Raw genomic sequence first — 26543 nt, 5'->3', positions numbered from 1 at the left:
TAATTTCACTAATCTTTAGACATGGTTTTATTCCTTGAAGGATCATTTACTTCCAAGATTAAACATGCAAGTTGAACTCTGTATGAGAATCAGGTAATGGCATCAACTTGAACAGATTTTGATTTTAGAGATTTTTCTGACAATATTTATTTATTTAGCATATGGCAAATACATGGACTTGCAGTGGTTCAAATATTAAAGTCCGGTCCACCCAGCCATTCAATGACAAGGTGGTCTTATGTCGAAAAAAATTAGACATTGGGCCAGTGTAAACTCTTGATGGACATTCAGACACAATGTTGCAAGATGCCATTTAATGTCCCAGTATTGTTTGAATTAACGAACCCCCAAAAGAAAAGTATCAGGATCAGAACCTAACATAATCTCACAGAAAAATCACAAGGCCTTTTTCATAGTGTGTGAATCTCACAAAGTCAATAAAGATTAGATGCATCTTGAAAGACATATACAGGATTTGTGATGTTACAGTATGACAGAAAAAGAAAATGATTAAATCAGGAACATTTATTTAAATGATATTCAGCGACTGCTATATTTTAAGCTGTTAGGGTAAACTCTTCTTTTTGACAAAACCTGAAAATGCCTGCTATTACCCCCAAATCAATGACTCTTGGTCTACAGTTGTACTGGTACAACACCCATCACAATGTGTAGGCAGACATCTAAAAAAATGGACATACAGCTTTAATATACAATGGATGTTTTTCACCATCACTGTCCCTTCTTTCTGGTATCCTGAGAAAACAATCCCAGCATCCGGATTTTAAATTTTGCAGCATAAAATACAGGTCTGAAAAGACCAACGCGGGAAATCTCTCAATATAGAAAACGGATGGACATTCTCGAGCGGAAAGAAATTAAGAGACTACAATTCCCACGAAGTTTCGAGAAGGTGGGAGGAGGAAATGCTCAGTGTTCCGCCTTTTTTTTCTCAGAGCAAGGCATTGTGGTCTCTGTAGTTTTTCTGGTCTTAAGGCCCGCACTTGTGCCTTCGCGGCTCCTGGTCTAATCGAGAGAGGGAAGATGGCGTCGGAAGTTCCAGGAATGGAGCAGGAAATCGAAGATGGAGAGATTTCGGGTTCGGACTGCGAAATGCCGGTCTCGGCTCCTTCCAGGAGTCCCCAACAGGTCTGCAAACTCTTACCAGTTCTTCCTGTGGGCTGAAGACTTAGGAGGATAGCCGGTGTTTTCCTCCACAGAGGAACACCGGTGAGCTTTGCAATGCGTAGGACGGTGAGGTTAGCATCTTGGGAGGAAGCTTGCAATCCGAGTCTTCCCGCTCTTATTTTGGCACCATCCCATTGGAATGAATGTCTAGGCTTTTTTTCTCCGCTTGAACCGGGGTGAGATCCGGTTCCTACCCGCCAAGTAATAAGTTGTTGCTATTTCTTAGTGCATTGGCTTCTCCCATAGTCCTGTCCTGTAAGCGACTTTTCAGTGTGCTGGACAGAAAGAAATTATCATTTTAGCAGAACCTAACACCGAGTCATAAGATTTCAGATGTAATTATTTGGATGATTCCCTGGATATATGGGCCAGTAATAGGACGGAGTGTTTTTTCTGGGGATTGCAACCAGCAGACCCAGAAAAAGAGGAAGACGTGGTTTTTCTTTTTATCTTTTTCTTTTTATCCAGAAGTGTTTTGTACTTAGGCACATGTAGTTTTCCCCCACGTTGCTGTTAATTGTCAAATTGTAGATAGGGGCTGTGGTTTGTCTCATTTAAATATTCCTATTAGGAAAATGGATTTATTTCTGCTGTGTGGGTTTTGAGCTCTTTCACTTTCGTTTCCTGAGTTTTTGGGAGGGGAATTCTTTAAACAGCACAATGACTCAGTCTGCATTAAGATATCCAAATATGCTTCTGAAGAGACAATAACTTTAAATTTGATCTTCGTGTTTAAAGGCATGCTAATTTTAGCCTATTAAATGTGGAAAAAAAATAATAGTAGTACATGATAGTTCAGACTTATTCGCTTAAAAAGTGTCCCCACAAATGTCTAGTCTGGACCCATTATGTCAGATACAAGCTATACAGAATCAGCAAAAATTATTTTCTAACCTTGTAGACTTCGTCATTAGTTTTCTAAAAATAAAAGACATTATTTAGATGGGTTATTTAGTAAGACTATAAAGTTAGAGTGAAATATCACTCAAGCATAAGATTTTATATATAATAATCAAAATACTACTGGTTCAGAAATATACACAGGACATGATGCATGCAACAGTTTTAGCACCCTGCAGCCTTAGAGGATGTTTAATTCATTATTTCAATTGCTTATATACAGCACTAGAATTGTTCAGATTAAGACAGCCTCTAACAATTGTTAAATAATAAACTAACTCTAAAAGAAATGTCCTACTGTAAGCTGTTTCACTGATGATATATAAGTTCAGTATTGATTACTCAGCTAATTCATCTTCTAAAAGCTCCTGGTCAGGTTGGCTCTGTTGGAAGAAACATCCTTCTAGGTTCTGCTCCAAGTGGGGAAAACAGACACTGGAAACATGGAGACTGCTTGGAAAGATGGTTTAATGGTGGACAGGATCACATGGCTTGAGTTCCTGAACAGAAAAAGGGGCTGATACAGTAAATCTTCGGGTTTTTATGCTCTCTCTGGCTCTGCATTTCTTGGGGCCCAGAAAGAGTATCCTGATTGGTTGTCAGACTCCCAGGGGGTGGGGGCCTTGCTGGCTGATGGTCACATGTGCTTCCCAGGTCACATGTGAGTTTCTGCTGCTATTGTGTAGAGGGCTAATCCTATCTTTGGCAATTCCTACTATGGCTCTGCCTGAAGGAGGCAGATCTTTGTTATGTAGAATAGACTGGCCCAGGCCTTAATGGCCCATTGACAAAGGGTGGGGGGCAGGAAGGTGGGAGCTGCTTTGTCTGTAAAATATGCTTCTCATATTTCTCATCCAGGGAAATATAATATTCTGCCTTTTTCATATTTCCTAAAATATTTCACTCTTCCAGGAAAGGGGTGGGTGCTAACTTCCTACAGCTCATTCTTCCATAGTTGGTGACAATGTAGTAAGCATTTCATCAGCAGTTTGATTAAATGATTTCTAACAGAGTAAAGCAAATTCTAGAAGTTGAATTTCTTTTCCAGTATGCCATCTTTTTATTAAATATTGCTAACCTCATTGTTCCAAGTATACTAAATTAGCTTTGTACATGTCAGCAGCTGCTAGGATTTTCTGCTTTGCACTGGACAATTCCTTCAGTAGATGAATGAAAAATTAATTTGCGGGAGTATGTCTTAAAACAGGTGTCAAACTCGATTCCATTGAGGGCTGCATCAGGGTTGTGTTTGACCTTGGGGGGGGCAGGGTGGGTGTGGCCAGCTGGATGTCACTCGTGTCGGGGACATCTGTGGTTGCCCGAGTGCTCTGCCAGTGAAAACAGGCTTCCAAGCTCTATTTTTGGCTGTGATGGCCTCCTGTGACCCTCTGCCAGCAAAAACAGAGCTCAGGGAGGGCGCATATAGCCCTCCTGAGCTCCGTTTTTGCGGGTAGAGGCACTGCGGGCCAGTCCGTCACTGTTTCCAGGGTGGTCCCACAGGCCAGATCTAAGCAGCCCTCAGGCCTGATCCGGGCCCCAGGCCTTGAGTTTGACACCCCTGACTTAAAATGACTAAAATAACCCATAGTTGAAAAATAAAGCTGACATATAATTTAACACAGAAATCAATTTCTGAACTGTAGTTCTGTTTATGGGCTTATATCATATCCAAAATGTGAGTTTCTCTGAACATAAAATTTTAACATTTAAATAGAAAGTAGTTTGTTAAATAAGAATATATTTCTTGCTAACTAAAAACTTTTTTTTTTTCATATTCTGCTGATTAGTATGATTAATATACATACTCCATCTTGATCCACCCCTCTGAAGTTCCATTTTGGCCTGCAATGTGCCAGGGGAGGCCTGCAGAGGCTTAAACGGAGCACCAGAGGGCGGATCTGCACCTCTGAACCTCTGTTTTGGCTGGCAAAATGCTGGGTGAGGCCTGGGCAGGCCTAAACAGAGCACCAATTTCGCTGGCAAAGTGCCGGACGAGGCTGCACACACCAAAATAGAGCTGCAGAGGGGCACATGCAGCCGATAGGCTGGAGAGGTGACTGCTTGCAAGATCTTTGCAGAGTAAGTGACTCAGCGTGGCAGGGTGGGTGGTGGGGAAAGCAATTGTGGGAGCATGAAGTATTTCAGTAGGTTGGGGAGGTCTTAGGTAGGTGGCCTTTTCCATCACTAGGTCTCCATGGCCTTCCTCATCCTGAAATACCTCATGTGCACTTAACAATTTGATTAGTGAATGTGTGGGTTAAAGGAGGATGTGATCCCCTTTCAAGGTACAAGATTCACTCTCACGAATCCTCAGGTTATGAATGGAATGGAGCCTGCCCATTCCATTCGTAACTCAATGACTACCTGTACTTTGTGCTTTTTTGTTGTTGTTTCTGCTTTTTTCCCTTTTAAAATGTTAAGACTCTTTTTTTTTTTTTTAAGAAGAAAGAATAACTTTAGAGCATGGGTGTCAAACTCGGCACATCATGTTGCCGTCACGTGATGTTTCGTGACATTTTCCCCATTTGCGGAGCTGGGATGGGCGTGATCTGCGCATGATGCATCCAGCTCTCAGGCCGCCAGTATGACACCCGTGCTCTAGAGTGAAATAGAAGAGTACCTGTATTTCCTCTGATTGGAATGTAAACCTGTCCAATTTTCTAAAGGTGAATTGCCTTCAGAAGAGGAGTAACAATGTTTCTATGGTACCAGCAGCATCTGCAGACAGGGAAGATGAAAAGGAATGACAGAAGCAGTATTGCAAGCCCATTTCTTTCATTTCTATATTTTATGTTGGTGTATGTACAAAAGGGGTGGGACTTACATTGTAATGCCAATATCATTTCTGTCACCTTGCCTTTTTGACCTTCTCTGCAGATGCCATTGCCATGTATCAAGATGTAGTTTCAGAGTTCTGTGAAGTTCTTAAGCAACTTCCCCATTGAAGGGAGCATACAAAGATCTAAAGCTTTCCTGCATAGGCCCTGATTCACTGGGCTTATTACTACATGGTTTCATGAAAGTCTGCATCCAAATACAGGTAGTCCTTGACTTACAGCCACTTTTTTAATGGCCATTCAGAGTTACAATGGCATTGGAAAAAAGTGACTTATGACCAGTTCTCATACTTATGACTTTTGCAGTATCCCCAATCACATGATCAAACTTTGGGTGCTTGCCAACCAGCATATATTTACAATGGTTGCAGCATCCTGGTGTCCTGGGATTGTCATTTTCCTAAAGCTTCTGGCAAGCAAAATCAATGGGGGAAACCAGATTCACTTAATGACCACATGATTCACTTAACAACTGTAGTGATTCACTTAACAACCATGGCAAAAAACAAAAATGGGTTATGACTCACTTAACTGCCTTGCTTAGCAACGGAAATTATGGTTTCAGTTGTAAGGTGAATACAACTCCCATGATTCTTAGAAAGCTGTGTATGACCATTCAGATTGTCTGTTAATTAAACTTTTCAAGCAGAAGATACGAGGTTGCATCATGGAATTTCAATTTTCAGTAGCAGATGATATAATTTAAATTTTTGTATGACAGCAAAGAAACTTGTATCCAATACATCAGAAAAACACTGAAATCTTCTGTGAATTTCAGTAATCTTTATTTTCTTCTCTCATGAAATGTCCTCAAGATAAAACTAACCTAAGTAGAATGTGATTGAGTTAAGAACTATTAAAGAACTAGCTAAGAACTATTAATAGCAATGTAAATATTGGCCATAATAACTGTTGTAAATAGAAAGTCAGGTCAGTATGCCCTGTATGTCAGTATAGTTTATATCCATATGAAGAGTACATGGATGACTGCTGTGACAAGTATGAATTGCCATTAGCAGATCCAAAAAATTTTGAAGAAGATTTAGTGATCTTTTTTCCTGGTCCCGTTAGGAGAAAAACATGCCCCAAACACAGCCAAAATAGTTGGCTGACTCATACATGTTTGTATTGCTTTGTTTTACATCAGATTTTTACAGTGTAATCTAATATCTATTCAGAGGTATCTCCTATTTTGTTTAATGGAGTTTTCTTATAAGTAAGTAGGAACATGTTCGTTGGATTGGTATGAATCTCCTTACGTTTGTGCTAGGAGTTACTTTTTAATGCAGTAATAGAAAAAGATTAATTGGTGTGGTAAAAAGTAGGCATCAGCATCTTCTACAAAATGCGAGTGAACTGTTGACATCTTCAGTTGCAATCAGATTCAAGAATTGTTAAAATATGCTTAGAAAACCTTACACTATCAAATATCCTTTAATTGCAAAGCATTAAAATGTTGAACATGGCCAAGATGTTCTGAAGACAGTCTTCTATTGCTGCAGTGTAACAAGGAAAAGGCTAATATAAAATTATCTGTATAAACTAGTATTCTCTTCCCAATTTGCTGCTCTCCAAATGTATTGGGCAATAATGTAGACAATCTATAATCATCAGCCATCAAGATATTAAAAGCATGATAGAACCATGGTTAGGAGACTAAATTCTTATTGCATTATATGGTGAAAATATAATATCTTTATGTGAAATATTGCTGGTTACATATGTATGTGGCTGTTTTGATAACTTGCATATGACAGTACTGAATACCATTCTGCCATTCATTCTTTATCACGTTATAGTTATTTACTTAGACATATAAGTGTCTATATATTTTCAATGTGGTGAATAAAAATAAATGAATTTTACAGTAAAAAATGGTATATTTAATATTACAAATAATTGTTGAGACAATTGCACTATACTTTTTAATTAGCAATAGCTATAGCCCTTAGACTTATATTCTGTCCCGTTGTACTTTACAGCACTCTCTGAGTGGTTTACAATGTCAGCATGTTGCCCCCAATAATCTGGGTCCTCATTTTACAGACCTTGGAGGGATGGAAGGCTGAGTCAATCTTAAATCCATTAGGCTCAAACTCCTGGCAGTGGGCAGAATTAGCCTGCAATACTGTGTACTAATCACTGTGCCACCAAGGTTCTTAATTATTATTTGTAAAGAAATCTGAAATCAAATTCAGTAAGCAGCTCAATTTTTTTTACAATTTTAAAACAAAATCTTAACTATCTAGCAAACACTATTTAGAGTTTGTGTTTTAGAGAACAGCAAGTTCTTCAGGAAAGAGGGGAACAGATTGCATTGCATGAGAGAGAGAGAGAGAGAGAGAGAGAGAGAGAGAGAATGAATGTGATCTGAGTGTACTATCAGTAGATGATTGTTGTGATTTGTGTGCGTTGTTAACAGATTTCATATTAAATCCAGCTAAAGGTACTTAGATATCCTTTTCCTCTCAATTTTCAACAATTGATTTCATCAGCTGTCTGGGTTATATATTCTTTCATTTCATCAAGCAACAAGTGCACTTACTGCATGAAGCAGCAAGGTTGACATAATGAATAACATTTAATTTTTTATTAAATTATTTTTAAAAAAATATTGTAATAATATACATTATTTTTATACACATGATACCAGTACAGGTACAAAGTACTCTGTTAAATTTTCTGTTGAACCTGAAGTTCTGTTCACCCTGCCCAAATTTCCCCTTAATTGTTTTTGTGTGTTGGGGCTCTCTGAATATTCTCCCCCAATATAAACTATGGATTTCTAATTAATCCCTATTAAAATTTCAGCAGTTTTTCTCTAAGATGCTATCTAGGGTACATGAAAAAAAGATTAAAATATTATATTAAAAAGTGATATTTTAATATAAATATGTACCATACATTTATATTTCAGAATGATAACGGTAATCCAGCAATATCTTTTCCAAGCAGCAGTTCGCAATCAGCAACAAGCGTTCCTTATCGGACAGTGAAAAATATGGATTCAACCGATGAAAGTTTTTCAGATTCTGATGAAGAGAGTGGCCTATGGAAGCGAAAGCGACAAAAATGTTCAAACCTTCCTCCCCCAAAACCAGAGCTTTTCCAGTTTTCTCCAAACTCTCACAAACAGATCCCTAAAAAAGTCAACAATATATGGGGTGAAGTTTTGCAAAAACAGAATCAAGATGATATGGCAAAAAACCTTGGGATTCTATGGATGGATGGCAACCTGGACAAAAGTCGAGGATCAGAGACTTACAACTACATGCTAGCAAAACAGTTGATGAAACAATCTGAATCAGAAGTAGAGAAGACATTAGACAAAGAGTTGGATGAATATATGCAAGATGATAAAAAGACTGTATCAAAAGAAGAGGAGGAAGAGGTGAATAGACAAGATATCTGGAAACGGAAAAGGCCCATAAAGGAGAGAGTGGGTCAAAGACAAGAAATGAATTATAAGGGGAGGTATGAAATTACAGAAGATGATCCTGAAGAAAAAGTGGCAGACGAAATTGCCTATCGGTAAGATTTTGATGTTTTATTTGAGAGATTTTCAACAAAAGCCATATTTTAAGATAATAGCAAAAGATAAACATATTCTGGTTTTGAATAATTTTTTTATTAAAGTATTTTTGGTCTTAAAGAAAGGTTGTTGTTTAGATAAACAACTTTAAAGTCCCTTCAAGTATTTTGTTACTCAGAGTGCTAAATAGGTTAACCTTCCAGAACTTTCTTTCTCATAGACAACATACATTTATACACCTATCCATGTCACTGTAATTATGGCTGCAAAAGGAAAACTGTTTGACATCAGATATACCAAAATATTACTAAAATTTGTAATAATGAATTTGTTTTTGAAAGTATTGTCACTCAAATTACTTGGCAAATACAACATTTTCACCTTTCTTTCAGGCTTCATGAACCAAAGAAAGATCTAATTGTACGGGTAGTGAAAATCATTGGGAAAAAGAAATCTATTGAACTACTGATGGAAACAGCTGAGGTGGAGCAAAATGGAGGTCTTTTAATAATGGTAAGAAATAATTTGTCATGTGGCTTGTTAGGATTTCAATTTAACTAATACTAAATGAGATCAAATGGTATTCTCATCAGAAGAAACGGCAGTCAGGCTGATTGCGAACACGCATGCACTCACTTCTCTCATGCGCACCTCATTGGGGCTGATAAGCAGATTCAAAAGCAGAGCTGATCATTGAAGGGAGCTCCAGTGAGTAAAGCAGGCAAAGCGTGGAAGTGGTAGACAAGGCAGCAGCTGTTCCGGGTTGCCATTTTGGGCTCCGTGGCTCGTGTTTTCAGTCTCCAAATGCTCCGTTTGAGAGGCATTCAAGGCTGCAGGGATTGCCAATAATTTCGGGCAGCAATCAGCGGCAATGTGCTTTGGCGATCCCCGCAGCCTTGAACGGCTCTCAAACGGAGCATTTGGATGCTGAAAACGAGAGGGGCGGAGCCCAAAAACACAAGCCATTGTCTGTGGCAATCTGCAGCCAGGAAGAGGATGTGTGGATGCCGAAGGGTGGGGGTCGGTGGGTAGGTGGGGCTACATTTGGAGTATAAGATGCACCCAAATGTTCAGCCTCTTAGGGGGAAAGTGCATTTTATACTCTGAAAAATACGGTATTCATTAGCCAATAAACCTTAGTGCTGATGATGGTTAATGAATTAGCTTATTATTTAGTTATAATTCTCACTGGAAAAATGACTTTGGATTTGTAATAAATGGCTGGCTGAGGAATTCTGGAAGTTGAAGTCCACAAGTCTTAAAGTTGTCAAGGTTGGACACCCCTGACTTAATGTTTTACAATATTTGACCATAATTTGACAGATTGGTTGATAAAATACTTTAGGTCTTCAAATACATATTCCTAGAAAAATGATTACAGGCATTGTAATATTCAGCTGTATTACGTAGTTGAACTCCTTTCATGATGATTAGAAGAGTACAAATAAAGGAAAATATTTGTAGCTCAGAGTTGAAATGAGGGGTCCTTGGTGCTCTCTGAGCATGCTTGTTTTCTTGCAGATGTTTCATTGCAAATGTTTTCTTTCAGATATGATCACTGATGATGTTACCTAGTTTGGGTAATGAAACGTGTGCAAGAAAATAAGTAAGTTCAGAGAGCACCAAACTTAAAAGAGTTGAAGGCATTTTTATTATCCAAATGAGAGCATTATTCTCATTTTCAGCCCAAATTCTCTCTCCTCTCCAAAGTCTTTCCAGCTGTTTTGAAATAAGGATTAGTCTACAGCAAAGATGTCAAACTCATGTCATCACGGCAGCATCACATGACGTATGATGACTTTTTGCCCCTTCACTAATCTGGGTGTGGGCATGGCCAGCGCGTGCCGCATCCGGCCCACGGGCCACTACTTTGACAACCCTGGTCTACAGCATCAATTTCTCATGTGAACAGGAATCTATTGAATTTTCTTCCCCGTGGGATCCAAATGTCTTCAGGGTTGAAAAATATAAACAAATTTCTGCTATATTAGAATCTAGACCTTGCCAGGAGTTAAAGTAACACTTCAGTTGAGCCTCTTTATAATGGTGGATAATCAATACCTTTTCCATAACAATGCCATTTTGAAGTTAACACACATGCTTAATTATAAAATCAGGAAATTTCTAAAATCAGGAAACTGAAACCACCTTCATCATGTAAAAGTAATAGGTTTGAAAGAGAAATCCTAGGCGTTCATTCCTTCCATAAAAATGTAACTATTAACTCATCAATGTGTGGAATATTTCAGTGAAACCAATACTTTATATTTTTCTGAAAATAGTTATCAGTCTTGAAGCAATATTCATTTTCATCATAATTATTCTACCTCATAGATTTAGGAGTATTTTCAACTGCCTCTTTAATCTGGATAATAATATATCCACAAAGCAGTATAACCTTTTTCCAGAATTAAAATTCCTTGGTATTTGATGGATTATGTAAAATAAACTAAATTTTACCTACATCTTTAGTACTTTATTACCCTATCATGTAACGTTAAACATTTCAGGTTACTGTATCCCTAGTATATTTCCAATATAATTGTACAATTTCAATACATTTTAGAAAATACCTCTAATAATTATTTATAAAGCTTTCCTGGATATTACTACTTTGATTTATTATACACATTAGGAGTTCCAGCAACAAATTAAATGTGGAAAAGAAAGGTCATTTTTGACACTTTCTACATGAATTTTGATTCTGGGAAAAATAAAAAAAATTGTATTTACATGAGGAGAAGAATTGGAAAGATGAATCTTTATTCGGAAAATATATGAATTACAGGAAGGAGAGTTATTGTCTGTATATTTTCACTTTTGGGTTGGGGTTTCAGCCAGACCTCATGAAGGGATGTATGGATAATTTTTCACTCAAAATATTAGTCCCAGCTATAATGGATTCTATAGAAATCAGAGTTGAGAGGGAGGCTGAAGGAAGTTTGCACAGTTGGAAAAGAAGCCAAAACAGAAAGACTCTCTAAGATTTCCAAACTTAACTTCTAATCTCTCCAAAACCTGAGCCTGAGTGGCGTAGGAGGCTAATGCCTCCTAAGGCAGCATTTAACATCCAGCTGCCTGCAATTACTGCGAGTTCAATCCTCACCAGGCTCAAGGTCGACTCAGCCTTCCATCCTTTCTAAGGTGGGTAAATTTGTGGGGGCAATAAGCTGACTTTGTATAAATATACAAAAGTATGAAGGCTATTGCTTAATGCATTGTAAGCCGCCCTGAGTCTCCAGAGAAGGGCGGCATATAAATCAAATTAACAAAAAACAATAGGAATAACAAAGAACAATATAATTTGGGTTTTTGGGGAGTTTTTTTGCTTACCAGCTCTTTAAAAAAAATACAATTACTGTTTCCATAAATTTTGGAAAGCTAGAGAAATAAATAGCATTGTAACACATTGCTATCTTGCCAGAAACTCTCAGGAGAAACAAAATAGGGAGAAACCATAATCTCAATTTGCTACTTTATTTTTTGGAACATTTGATTCTTCAAACCCTATTTTTTTCAATTTATACAGTAAGTCTTTCAATAATAATATAAAGCCCTGTTAATATTTTTTACAAGTAACTAATATTTGCATTTTCTATTCTCATTGTACCTCAGATATATATTCAGATTCCAAGCAACAAAACATTTGATATGTTTTACACTTGCTGCTTTTAAAAGGTTTATTTTTTCATCATTCCAGGATGGTTCTAGAAGAAGAACTCCAGGTGGAGTTTATATAAACTTGTTGAAAAACACACCTTGCATAACCAGTGAACAAATCAAGGTAAATATTAATTTCTACATTCCAATTTGCAGCATAGTTTTATACAGTTTAAAAAAACTTATTAAAACAATATTCTGGCTTTATTTTCTCACATTCCTTTATGCATTTCATGAAATACAGGTAGTCTTCAATTTATGGCCACAATTCAGCCCAAAATCTCTGTTGCAAAGCAAGACAGTTGTTAAGTGAGTTTTGTCCCATTTTATGACCATTCTTGCCACAGTTGTTAAGTGAATCACTGCAGTTAAGTTAGTAACAAGGTTGTTAAGTCAATCTGGCTTCCTCATTGACTTTGCTTGTCAGAAGGTCACAAAAGGGGATCACATGACCCCATAAAACTGGCAGCCATTATACATACCAGTTTCCCAGAATCCAAATTTTGATCATGTGACCATGGGAATGCTGCAACAGTTGTAAGTGTGAAATATGGCCATAAGTCGCTTTTTCAGTGCCATTGTCACTTCAGACGATCAGTAAACGAATGGTTGTAAATCGAGGACTTCCTGACAGCTGTTTTCTATACTGCTAACCTAAGCTTTCATTCTTAATTTTCTTAGTGTTGCAAAGGTTACTCTTAAGAAATTTCATGTTCAACTCTTTCTCGTGTATCTGCAAGTCTGCAAAAATAAACAGACAAGAAAGAAGGTTGTACATTCAAAATCAGCCATTCCCTAATAATTAAATTCTTCATTTTTCAGGCAACTGCCTATAATAAAGTAACTCTTCTCAATAACATAATGATGGAATAATCCAAGCCATCAAAATAGTAACGATAATTCTCTTCTTGAATTCATGAGGCCTCCATTGTAGTAAGTCAGCTAAATAACACCCCACTGTTGTGTTCTATATTTGGATCCTGTCCAACTCTATTTGAAACATGTATTGAGCTGATGGTAGTAACTCTGCCTAGTGCTTTTCTTTATTTCAAACTGTAGGATGACTATTCTTTTCATATGGAGTCTCAGTATGCAGTTTTGCTCTCTGTAGGGTTTCTTTGTAGAGTACATTTTAAATGTGTACTGAGGAAAAACATGTAATCTTTACAATGCATGAAGTTCCAAAAGTGGATGGAAGAGAATGCTGAGTTGATGGGCCAGTCCACTTTATTGCTTAGCTTCTCTTTCTTCTGAGCTAAAGACAAAGGGGAGGACCCTCCTGTAGTGTCTCTGCAGGGATATATTTGGGAAATATTACATGGGCCTACCAACAACCTGGACAGCCTTCTACCTTCCCAAAGCTAATTCTCCAAAAGACAAAGGGTTTTTGTGTCTCTCACTTCTCTATTTGACGATATTTCAAAGCCAAATTCTCCGTGTATTATATTTCATATCTACAATAAACTGGCTCATTTTCCTGATTTTTTTTTGCCCCCTTCCTTTCAATAGATCCAAAGTATGTCTCTCAATTTTTAGAAACTCTCTTTCTCAATATTATAAACGGAGAAGCATTTATTTTATTATAATTTTTTTATTTTATAACAAGGCTTTCTTTTAACTCTACGGAGAAGAATACATTTTCAAATACCATAATTCTGAAGCAATATTTTGTGTGTTGGGGGGGAGATGGCTTTTTTAAAAAAACTTGAGGGTTCTTTGTTAAGTAGCCCTGATTAGCTCTAAAAGTTGGTTAGGCAGTTGGTGTTTTGTGAAAGCTGCTTTTGTCTATTATTCCTTCTCACTTCCTTCTCTTTAAAGGAAATCTTCTATATTGAAAATCAAAAGGAGTATGAGAACAAATGTGCTGCAAAGAAGAGGAGATTTCAAGTGCTGGGCAAAAAGATGAAGCAAGCTATTAAAGGACTTAATCTTCAGGAATACGACGATGCTTCCCGAGAGACTTTTGCAAGTGACACAAATGAAGCCCTGGCTTCTCTGGATGACTTGCAAGAAGGACATGGGGAAATAAAACTTGATGTAGAACATGTTTTTGAAGCAGATGAAGGTGATAGTATCTTTTGTGTACTAGACACTTGAGGAATCAAAGTCTGTGTGATGTATATATTAATGGTCAATTTTATATTATATCTTTTCATTAGTTGCAATAGTGCCTATTAATGTGAATCAGTCACATACTGGAAAGGACCATTTTATTTCTTACAGTTGATGCTTACGTTTTCAGTTTGCTTCAGATCATGAATGCTCTACATCTTCATTTAGTTCATAATTTCAACAGACACTTAACACCTAATGCACATTCTTTCATCTCACGGTTAGTTTTAACATTAGGGGGGAAAAACCATGTATGAACTCATTCCAAAAATAAAACCTGTGTATGGAACTTAATATAACTGCATGGAAACACTATTTCATTTCACTAATAGTAATATAAACAAATATCATTCTGACACATACTCTGGTATTTTATCTGATCATTATTTTCATGATGAATTTCGGAACAGGTTTTGCCTATGAGCCAGATTGGTATTCAGTCTGCTTGCAAGATTTTATAGATGGAACAGTAAGGAATGTAATGCAGCCATTTCAAATGTTTTTTTATCTGGATGCCTTTCACAGTTGAAAAGGTTACTTCTAAAGAAGACATGGTTTGTCTCCTGTTTGTCTCCTGTTTTAATGATAGAACCTGAGGTTTTGTTCTATAATACAAAGTGATAAATACTACACATTGCATGCAGAGAACTTCAATTTCAGTTTACATTAACCATTTTCTGAGAAAACAATATAAACTTAAAATAATAAAAACAAACTTTTATCTTTTACAGTTCTTTCAGTTTTCAGTTTCTTATACCTGAGTTTTGAGCTAACAATCCCGCATCAAATTAGTTGTATTAAAAGTAGACCATTTAAATCAGTAAATCTTAACTTAGTTGTGGCTTAGACTTAATTGATATCAGAAGAATACCTCAGTCTGAATTTAGCCAGCATAAATGGGTACAGAACTTGTCTCTGTTTCACATTTTGTTTTGAAATGAATAATTCTGAAGATAGGAGTTGGCTATAAGATTTAATCTCCATTGTTATCCCTATTAATTTCAATCATCTTAAAAGAACAAAAAAGTTAAGAAATCAAGCAATACATTTGTATGAATCATAGCAAAGGTTTCACAAGATTAGAGTGGAAATTGCAAATCTGGTTTAATTTTCATTTATAATATATAAAATAAATAAAATTATTCGCTTTTAAGATATTCAATTTGCTTTTTGGGGGGATTTTTTGGATGGATTTTTTTTAGGATTCCCAGTTGGCCTTTAAAAAAATGAAAGAGGTGTAAAATGAACTCTGTAGCTTAGGTTGTTCTGTCAATATATCAAACTTCAGCACTGGTAGTTAAATCCTTGAAGAGCAACAGCTTCTTTCAGTTATATACATTTGGGTGTCTTAAATTTTTAGTTCAAACTTACACAATGAATTTCAGTAATTTTATTGTGAAAACAGAAGATGTTGCTGAGCAAAAACGTTTTTGTATATTAAAAGGACTTGCCTGTTGAACAGCCTGTAGCAAAGTTATATTTTCCTCCTCAGTCTTCCTTTATTAACACAAAGAAGCCATACTGTCTTGGAATGATTTAATCAATTTTTAGTTATTGCTATGATGTTTAAAAGATTTAAAAAAAATATATTGGTAAAGTAGATGAGAGGTAGAGCTGTTCCTGTTAGATTGGTATTGTCACTCATGCATTTTTCCCTTCATGTATATATTTGTTCCTGATTTATGAATCCTTTAAGGAAGAAATAAGTTATAAATTAGTATATATTTTATCAACCACTAGAGAAAGTACAGATAGTCCTTGACTTACAATATTACATTGATTTAGTGTTCAAAGTTACAATGGCACTGACTTATGAAAAAACTGACATGACTATTTTTCACATGATCATTGCAGCATCCCCACATGATCAACATTCGGATGCTTGGCAACAGGAATGTATTTATGACAGTTCCAGTGTCCTGGGTCATGACATCACCTTTTGTGACCTAACAAGCAAAGTCAATGGGGAAGTCAGATTCACTTAACTGTGCTGCTACTAACTTCACAGTGGAGTGATTCACTTTACAATTATGGCAAGCAAGATTGTAAAATGGGACAAAACTCACTTAACTGTCTCGCTTAGCAATGGACATTTTGGACTCAATTGTGGTCATAGGTTGAGGACTACCTGTACAAGCAGATTTGCCCTCCCAAAACTCCTAGCCTCTGATGGCCTTAGATACAGAATCACTATCATCAATACTCATGTCACATAATCAATTCCTATCATGAGTAAAATATTACATGTTACACCCCAACTTTCCTAAAAAGTTGCAGTAAGTTTAGGTTGCACTCATAAGAATGGGAGTGGCAGAAAGAGGGCAGTAAGACATCATGGTAGAAACCCATTAAGTCCTTTTCCAACAATGAAGCTTATTAATTGCATACCAATAGACCTAAATTAAATTGGAAGGACAATTATGTACAATAATTTAATCATATATAAAGGTTCTGTTGAATTAGATCTTCTCTCAAGACTAAGAACAACTACTCACTGCCTTGACCTGTTTCCTCTGATAATCTAGGTTTTCAAAGATGCAATGAGCATAATCCCATCCCCACATTCTTCTCTCAGACAAGCTTAATGTTCTTTGCATTTTCCACCTCCATCAAAATATATGAGCATCTGCTTCCCCATCAGCACCTAAGGGAAACAGTCAAAGCTTTGTTTGGATTTTGTTACATTTTAGCCATGTGTTCATTGAAAGGGCATTTCTCATTATGTCATCAACCTGACAATGGCTGATGCATCATAATCCTTGTCTTGATGCAGGTGCCAGTTTGGTAAATTACCAACAACAGAGTGCAGCATTTCCTGTAGCATGAGCAGCAGCCCCAAAGATGAACCCCCTGAGGGGCCTAAAACCAATAGGATTTCCAAAGGGGTCAATACAGACCTCAGAGGGTAAGAGAGGGACTTCAATCCGGACAGATATTTGGGAGGATGGAGAAAAACCGTACCTTTTCCAGCAGCTATGTGTCAGAGGCAGATGGATTTTAACGTCCAATTTTTCTCAAGTGGGTTATTGTGCTTGCTTTTCAATTACAGTTTATTGTGCAAATAACAAACAAGCACAGAAGGTATTTTAGAAATGGAAGAAATTAAAGTTAATGATTAAGAATGCACTGAGCCTGCCAAAAATCCCCAATTCTTTGTTCAGTAATCCTCTTGAAAGATGTAAATAGGAAAATGCTTCAGAAATACTAAAAACAAGAAACATTTTTGTGGTTATATTTTAAAGTGTCTTTTTTATAACAATGTGAGAAGCTCATGTTCATGTTAATAAGATGATTTAACAAATATACAGATAACAATTTAAATCAGTCCAGTGACCAGCATCCTGTCCAATAATAATCATTATACAGTAATACATTTCTTCAGGGACTTTGGTACACATCGAGATAAAGCTACATTGACTTGCAAAAAATATATATTCATACTTGCATGCAACCTATTTGTTCATTCTTCAATGGATGCTCAGCTGAACATCATAATGTTTTATCTGAACTCATGAATTGGCTATGCTTGTTTGTGCATGCATATCACCGATTGAATGCAGTACATAGGCCTTTAGGGTATACTATATTAACATGAAGTTACAGCAGCATGGAATTTAAAGGCGCTGATTGGTTCTTCTCCATTGAAAAGTAATCTTGTGCCAATTGCTTTTTTTCCCCTTTTATTTTCTTATTTGACTGCATTTTGTTTTATTTCCTGTCAGTCCCATTTTTGTAAAATAAACGTTCTAGAATCAAAAGCAACTTATAAATTAGGAAAGGAGAGGCATTTGTTTCCACTACTTGTATTCCATTTCCCAAAGCACTTTAGAAAATGCAACGTTTTGCATTTTTTATGAAATAGTTTACGGTGCCTTTATCTTGAGGTATGTCTTTATTATAGAAGCTTGTTAAGCATTAGGTCTTCCACTTGGGTTTCCTTAATGTAAAGAATCATTCTTTTTCTATAACATTAAGAAATGGTGGGTAAACGAAAAACTGATTTGACATTTTATCAAAATTTCAAAGATCTTCCTAGCGTATTCTCGCTAGTGCAGGGTCCACTTTTTGGATCACTGAACACCACTTTGCACAGTCAGCTTCGTCTCCAGGGCGCAGGCCCACAGCTTGCATATCTTTGTTGATATCTTGCCATTTCTGTTTTGGACACCCACAAGGTCGCTAGCCATTGACTACTAGTTGGTAGGCAGTCTTGGCAACGGTGGAAGGTGCTGCTCTCAGGACATGTCCATACCAGCGGAACTGACCTTCTCTTGTCTTGTATAATTGGTGGCTCACCAAAATGTCAAAGTGTCATTTGTGATGTGGTAAAAAAGGGAGATGCCCGATATCCAACGGGGCATTCGCATTTCCATGGCATGGAGATAGCTTCCAGTCCCTGTTGCGGCTGTCCAGCATTCAGTGTCATACAGTGTAACAGGGCGGATGGTTGTCTTGTAAATCAGTATTTCAAAGATGCAGATATGAATTTACAAACACGTTGATGTTTGCTTATGTTTTGGTTTGAAAAAGATGGATTTTCCTAAGAAATGAATCTGGCTTGAATGATCAATAATGCAAAGAAATATTTTAGAGCTGTGTGGTATACTTAGCAAAAGGAGAAGTGATAGATAAGAACATTACATTATGTTTTATAGGCTAATATCCAATCCAGATAAATATGTTAAATTATCACTTTTCCTATGTTTTCTTCATTTTACTTAAGCAAATTTGAAGAGGAAATTTGAAATAAGTGCAAAAATAATTGAAGCATGTTGCGTAATAAATGAATAGACAAGCTTGACAATTCTGCTTGACTGGAACTATTACATATCTGCCAAGTTTTAGGAGTTAGAAGGAGAGCATGGACTATCCACAATAGCAGTGAGCAAGACACATGGAGGTTGACATAGTTGATCCCCAGCTGACCTTCATGCGTTTTGTTATCTTTATGTTTTCTGCAGTCCACTAGACCTAAATTATTATCATTTATCATATGGCACATTCACATCATATTTTGGTAAAAAGGAACACGGTTAAAATACAAAGCACAGAATATAAAATATAAAATCTTAACAGGAAGTTTACAAAAGTATATAAAGTATACAAATGTAATTTTTTACTTCAATGGTCACAGCCAGAAAATCAGTGAAATCTCTGTTATAGGTTCTGTTGTGAAACTCTGTCACTATCTGTGTTTGTTTTTGGGACCCCACAGTCACAATTTGGTGATTGGTATTTTGCCCCACTTATAGAGGGTATCTGTGCATCTACCATGACCAAGGCGTTCAACGTTATCTATGTCACACAGGGCTGTGGTTTTTCCAAGATGCAGGGAAAGCTTCAACATTGGGGGGGGCACATATCTATCCAATCTTGCTTCCACATGTTGTGAGTGTTGAAATCCTTTTTCTAAAGTGCTTTAGCAGTAGAGATGGCTAGGTGTCTAGATCTCAATCTATTTTGCTCCAAGTAGGTTACTGTTGTTCAGTATAATTATCAATAATCTTCAGGTTTTCTTGAAAGAGGGCCTTTTTTCTTCTAACTTCCAGAGGTGGTACATGACTCAGAGTAGGCAACCAATATATGACAGTAAACCGAATCATCCCACTAATGATGCACATTGACTTGTATAATTGTGCATCAATCCAGTTGTGTATGGCAATGGTCCCCAACCTTTTTGGCACCAGGGACCGGTTTCATGAAAGATCATTTTTTCACAGAATGGAAGGGGACAGTTTTGATTTTGCTTGGAATTTCCACAATGCCCTGCAGAGCTTGAAAGTATTGTATGAATATTATTTGAACAGAAATGGAAACTTGCTTTTTGACCTAACTGAAGGGGCTCTAGATGCTGGGGACCAATGCTTGGCTTGGATATAATAGAGACGATATAAGCCTAAAGTGAGCTTCCAGTGAGGGCATCCTGGAGGGTGATGGGCCCTGAAAAGAAACATGATGGTAGGTGTGGCATTGCAATTCAAGCTCTGTGCCTTTTGTGTTGACACTGTACCTATGTACAAAAAGACAGGCTTTCATCATGATGCCAGAACAGTTGATTTGTCTCTAGGATCTCCCTTGTAGATACCACTGCTTCCAATCCTGATACTATTAACTTCATCCTGGTTTTAAAACTAAAACAAGCACCAATCCTTTTATATTATAAATAGAACTTAATTAATAGGCACAATCTGCATTCTTAGCAAGAGAGAGAGAGAGAGAGAGAGGGAGGGAGGGAGGGAGGGAGGGAGAGAGAGAGACTAGGGATTATTGTTCTCTTTCTCTGCATTTGAAAAGGTTTTAAAACAAAGTTTTATTCTGTGAGGTCTTTGGTGCTCTTTGAGCTTGGTTGTTTTCTTGCAGACAATTCATAACCAAACTATATAATATCATCAGTGCTGGTAGGGGAGTAAGATTTGCTCTCATTTTATATACTAGAGGTTTCCCCTTCAGTGTTGGTATAAATGTGTTGTTACTTGATTAGGCTGTTGTTTACTGTTAGCTTGCTTGTCTGAGTTGGTAGTTCCTTGACTGGGGTATTGTTTACTTGATTGTTGGTCTAGAATTAATCTTGATGTTAATTTCTGCTCATCCAGGTGTTGATTGCTGATGAGGTGGTGTTTGGGTCTTTTTGTTTCCTTTTTGGCTTTTTGATTGTCTCTTTTGAATGGTATGTAGATGTTGTTTATTTCTATATTCCTGTTCATGGCCGATTTGTCAAGAATGCCAGGCTTCCAGAAATTCTGTAGTATTTTTGGATTTGGCTTGGTCTAGGGCCGTGATGGCGAACCTATGGCACGGGTGCCACAGGTGGCACATGGAGCCATATTGATGGGCACACAAGTGTTGCCCTAGCTTAGCTCCAGCGTGCATGTGCGCACCAGCTAATTGATTTTCAGGCCTTCCAGTCCCACCGGAAGTTGGGAAACTGGCTGTTTCTGGCCTTCAGAAGGCCTCCGGGGGGATCGGGAAGGCTCTTTTTGCCCTCCCCAGGCACCTAGAAAGCCTCTGGAGCCTGGGGAGGGGAAAAAAACGGGCCCACCGGGCCATCACGTGCCAAAAGCAGGGGGAAGTATGGGGGGTCACGTGCACATGCGTGGGATGGCGGGGCGCATTGAATTATGGATGTGGGCACACGCACCCGCGACCCCCCCCGCTCCCCTTGCTTTTGGCACGCGACGGCAAAAAGGTTAGCCATCACTGGTCTAGGGTGCTCACAGTTTCCCAGGTGAAACTATGGCTTTATGTGTCCGTGCATTGTGAAATTAAGGAGTTTTCATCATGTCTTCTGATTATTCATTGGTGTTCATAGATGCATTTTGCTAATCTTCTGCCTGTTTGTCCTACATAGTGGCTGTTACAATTCTTACACTGTATGTAATAGTAAGATTACTCCTGTTTTTTCTTCTGGGGCTGCTGGATCTTTTGGTTTACTTAGGATGTTTTGGGCACCTTTATTTGGATTGTGTGCTACGGTGCGGTGAATATATGCTTTTCAGTTTTATTTATTTATTTATCAGCTCCTTACTTGCTTATTATATTCCCAGGTTTATTCACTGCCATTTACCAAGATTTTCATGCAAACATGGAATGTTTCCAAACCTGTATGTGATGCCCTGGAAACAAGATATGAAGTACCGAGCATTGCATTTGCAGGTAGGAATCAGGGGAAACAATTGGGTTTTTTTATACAAAGCAGGGGGCTTCTTTTAAAAATGCAATAATTTTTTTTTATTCTGTTCCAATCGTGTCTGATTCTCAGAAATTGCCTGGATAAATTCCTGCAGTTTTCTTGGTGAGGTTTTTCAAAAGAGGTTTGTCATTGCCTCCTTGTTAGAGCTGAGAGAAAGTGACTGGCTCAAGGTCATTCAGCTGACTTTGTGCCTATGGTGGGACTAGAATTCACAGCCTATGAGATTCTAGCCTAATGCCTTAACCATTACACCAAACTGGCTCTCAATAAATACTTATAAAGTCACTATTGAATCCTATCAAATTTAATAGCTCATTCTTTCTTCTATTAAAGAGGAAGTAAATCATGCTCAATCTGGTGTCCAAGGCAAATTTGTCTCTTTAACCATGTTTGCCCAGACATCCTTAATGAAAAATAAATGTATGTATGTATGCATGTATGTATGTATACTTTGATTTAGTGAGATACTACTTTGAGTACTTTCCAGGCATCACATTTTAAGGAGAATTCAGAAAATTCTGAAGTGGTTGAGGGAAGTACAACAGTGATTAATTTGGGACTAGAATGAATTTGGTGAGTGATTAAGGCATCAGGCTAAAAACTGGGAAACCATGAGTTCTACTCCCATCTTAGGCACAAAGCCAGCTGGGTGGCCCTGGACCAGTTCATTTTTTCTCAGCCTTAGGAAAGAGGCAGTGGCAAACCAGTTCTGAAATTTTGCCAAGCAAACTAAAGACTGTCCAGGTAGTCAGTAGGAGTCAACACTGACTTGAAGTTACAACAACAAGAGAGAATGAAACAGCTGGATAGAATTAGATTGAGAAAAGGCAATTGAAGAAGGTTAAGACAGTACAGCATTCTGAATATCTGAAAGGATGTCCTATAGGAGAAATTCAAGACCATTTCCCATCATTCCCAAAGATATAGAATAAAGGACTGAAGATGTAGGAAGACAGGTTCTAGTTAAATGTTAGTGGGAGAAAACACTTTCAAAAAAATCAGTGATTAAGTCAACAGTCCAGAGAGAGAGGTGGTGTGTTTCCCTTCACTGGATGTATTCATCAGAAGTTAGATCAGCGGTGAAATCCGGCCGGATCTATCTGGCTCGAGCAAACCGGTAGGACTGGCGGCAGGAGATTCTGCCCACCCACCAGGATGTCATTATGTCCCCTTTCTGACCCTCTGCACATGCGCAGAAGGGTCTGTGCATGCGCAGAAGAGGCGCGTGCTCACATTTCCAAACTGGTAGCGAAGGTAAATGCATTTCACTGCTGAGTTAGATGGCCATCTGATTGGGATACATCAATACATCATTCCTATATAAGCAGGCAGTTGTATCAAACATCTTTCCAGGTCTATGATTCCACCCAAAGAGATCACAGAGAGAAGGCATCTCCACTTCCAAAATTAATTAGGGCCATTTCATTTTATTTATATAAGAGGTTTCCTCTTCAAAGAATATAGAGCCATGGACATCAGTGATTTTTTTAACAATGAATGGTCCATTGAAGTTTGACAATATAGAACAGGGATATTCATCAGAGGCATAATATGCTTCAAGGGAGCTTTTGAAATTAACACCTCTCAAATTAGATCTCAAGAGTACATATTGCATACTCAGATTAATCCACTGTAATTTTTCTCTGCTCATGTAATTATAATACTAATATTCAATTATGATTGGTAATGGTGGTGTATTTTATGAGTTGGTCTCTGGTTTGTTATTCACCACCCAGAGACTCTGTTAACTGAAATGGTATTAAAAACAATGGAATTTACATGCATAAATATATACGGTAACAGGTAGCCTTTGATTTACCACTGTTTATTTAGTGACTATTCAAAGTTACAAGGCACTAAAAAAAGTGACTTATTGCCGTTTTTCATACTTACAACCATTACAGCATCTCCGTGGTTATGTGATCAAAATTCAGACTCTTGGCAACTGACTCGTATTTATGATGATTGCAGTATCCTGTGTCATATGATCCCCTTTTTTGACCTTCTGATAAGCAAAGTCAATGGGGAAGCCAGATTCACTTAACAACCCTGTTACTAACTTAACATCTGTAGTGATTCATTTAACACAGGGGTCTCCAAACTTGGCAATTTTAAGACTTGTGGACTTCAACTCCCAGAATTCCTCAGCCAGCAAAGCTCCCAGAATTCTGGGAATTGAAGTCCATAAGTCTCAAAGTTGCCAAGTTTGGAGACCCCTGATTTAACAGCTGTGACAAGAAAGGTCTAAAATGGGGCACAACTCACTTAACAAATGTCTCACTTTAGCAACAATTGGGCTCAATTGTGGTTGTAACTCAATGGCTACCTAATAAATTAATATTGTTAATCATGTCACTATTGGAAGGCTCTTTCTGCATGGACATAAAACAATTGATTTCTCTTCATTAGCATGCTGACCAAGTTGAACTATATAGTGGACCCCGTGAAGACACCCTATTTCTGGAAAAAAGTGAGAGACATTGCCATGGGGAAGACCGAAAGAAAGTTATGCAGAAAGTTCCACATGAAGACATTATTGTGGATATTCCCATTTATTCTCACCTCTCCAGATACCACAAATCCATGGTTGCTTATGGCTTCAGGGTCAAACTCTGAGATTCTTATCTTCCATTGGGATTTCATCAGCTGTACATAAACAATGTTACAAGAAAAAAAAAAGCATGTGTTTGCTTGGTCTTTTTCCTAATTAAGATAATTCTGTGAAATATATTTTTAAACGAGGAAAATAAGATTTGATCAGGTAGGAATAATTTACATGTCCTTTCAGATATTTGCATATTTTTTGTTTTTCTTTTAATGTTAAGGATCTGCATTAGACTGGACTCTATAATTCTTATATTGTTTGTCAATGTATTTTCTTGTTTGAACTATTTTTGTCTTTCAGTTTTTAATGTTTTAAATTCTTTAATTTACTCAGAAAACTTCAATTATGGCGAAAATAGAAGTGTTGGTTATAATGTAAGACTCTTTTTGTTATAGGAAAAATGTTCCTGAATTACATCAGCAGTATATCATTGAAAAGTACATAGGAAATGTAACCTTTACTGCCTGTTTAAAGTTAACAATTGCCTGGGGAATCCTTTTTTTGGTGCTAAAGAAGAGCTTCATTCGAAGGTGAATTTTGATTTCAGAGGAAGGATTTATGTAAGGGGAGCAAATTAGAATAGGCATGAAATTTAATTGTTGTTATGAAGAAAATCATGATGTGTCTAATTTGCAAGTTCCCAGTCACAATATGATTTAATTTAATTTAGTTCATTTTACACCAGAGGTAGGATTGTGGTTTCATTAGTAAGCCCCACTGACCCTTCTATTTTTCTCAATGAAACATTCAGGAGGGTTTTTTCCATTGCAAATGGCTCTCATTCTCTAACTAAAACTGAACATGATTCCTTTCAAGCAACATTCTCAGAGTTTCTTTTAGAATAAAACGGGTGAAATTCAGCAGGTTCTGACAGGTTCTGGAGAACCAGAAGCGGAAATTTTGAGTAGTTTGGAGAATCGGCAAATACCAATTCTGGCTGGCCCCAGAGTGGGGTGGGAATGGAGATTTTGCAATATCATTCCCCAGGAGTGGGGTGGGAATGGAAATTTTGTAGTATCCTTCCCCAGCCATGCCCACCAAGCCACGCCCACAGAACCGGTAGGGGAAAAAATTTGAATTTCACCCCTGGAATAAAAGGGTGGATTTATAAAAATTCTATCTGGGCTAATTGCCATTTAGAACTAATACACTCCCATGTACATTAAGGGGATGGAGGGGTGAAATGCTACCGGTTCGCACCAGTTCAGGTGAACTGGTAGTAATATAAGCTACCAGTTTGGGCGAACTGGTACTAAAAAAATGTTACTGATTCATCCGAACCTGTATTTCCAACTATCAGCTATGCTGTGCGATTTATATTCGCTAGAAAGCAGGAAATCAAAATCGCGCGGCACAGCTGTTCCCTCCCCTCGCTGTTCTACTTGCCTACTTAAGCCTCCAGTTTCAGAGTGGATTGTTTGGGGCTGTCAAGTTTGTTTAGGAACGCTGAGAATAGGAATCACCACCAAATAAGCTAAGTCCACTTTATTGTAAAGCTACATTGACAGAACTTTGTTCTACAATTGCTCTACTCCTATTGCCATCTTGAGCACACACACCCATATGGTGCTTGTATATTCAGACTGGATTCAAGCATTTATATTTTACTTCATACAGCCAGTATGTGCAGTCACATCAAAATCTACAAAATAGTGGACACAACTAGTGTGGCCCAAGCTCCACCTCTTTTATACATGTGTTGGCATCACACAGGAACAAACAAAAAAGGCAGGATCACCATGCCATACCTGCTATCTTTCAGATTTTGATCCATAGCCACAATTGCAGACTGTGCTTTACACGGCTAGATGCCCACTTCTAAGGCATGAAGGTACTGACCATTAATCTTTACATTCTGTCAATATCTATTCAAAGAGAAAATATTTTCAAAATAAAATATAAAAATCTGAAAGTGCCATTAACAAACATGAATATTTTTGTTTTTCAACCCACGTCAACATTGTTTCTATAAGAAATAAAGGTAGACAAGCAATCACATTTAAAACTCTGACTTCTTAT

The 26543-nt window shown here is 37.5% G+C and overlaps 2 protein-coding genes across 2 annotated transcripts; both read left to right on the top strand.

Moving 5' to 3' along the window:
• Positions 1-1044: 1044 nt before the first annotated feature.
• Positions 1045-17064, top strand: PHAX (phosphorylated adaptor for RNA export). The gene is made up of 6 exons (XM_070935691.1): positions 1045-1149; positions 7843-8456; positions 8850-8970; positions 12158-12241; positions 13936-14182; positions 17003-17064. Exons 1-6 carry the CDS (start codon positions 1045-1047, stop codon positions 17053-17055), a joined length of 1224 nt encoding a protein of 407 aa, XP_070791792.1. The 3' UTR covers positions 17056-17064.
• Positions 17065-19501: 2437 nt separating this feature from the next.
• SPMIP10 (sperm microtubule inner protein 10) lies at positions 19502-24560 on the top strand. The gene is made up of 3 exons (XM_070935692.1): positions 19502-19617; positions 21774-21882; positions 24329-24560. The coding sequence occupies exons 1-3, from the start codon at positions 19502-19504 to the stop codon at positions 24533-24535; spliced, it is 432 nt and encodes a 143-aa protein (XP_070791793.1). The 3' UTR covers positions 24536-24560.
• Positions 24561-26543: the final 1983 nt, after the last annotated feature.

Source organism: Pituophis catenifer, unplaced genomic scaffold, assembly GCF_029215685.1.
Source record: "Pituophis catenifer annectens isolate HBS135680 unplaced genomic scaffold, rPitCat1.0.hap2 SCAF_2, whole genome shotgun sequence".
Taxonomy (NCBI): Eukaryota; Metazoa; Chordata; class Lepidosauria; order Squamata; family Colubridae; genus Pituophis; species Pituophis catenifer.
This window is presented reverse-complemented; position numbering and strand designations above follow the sequence as displayed.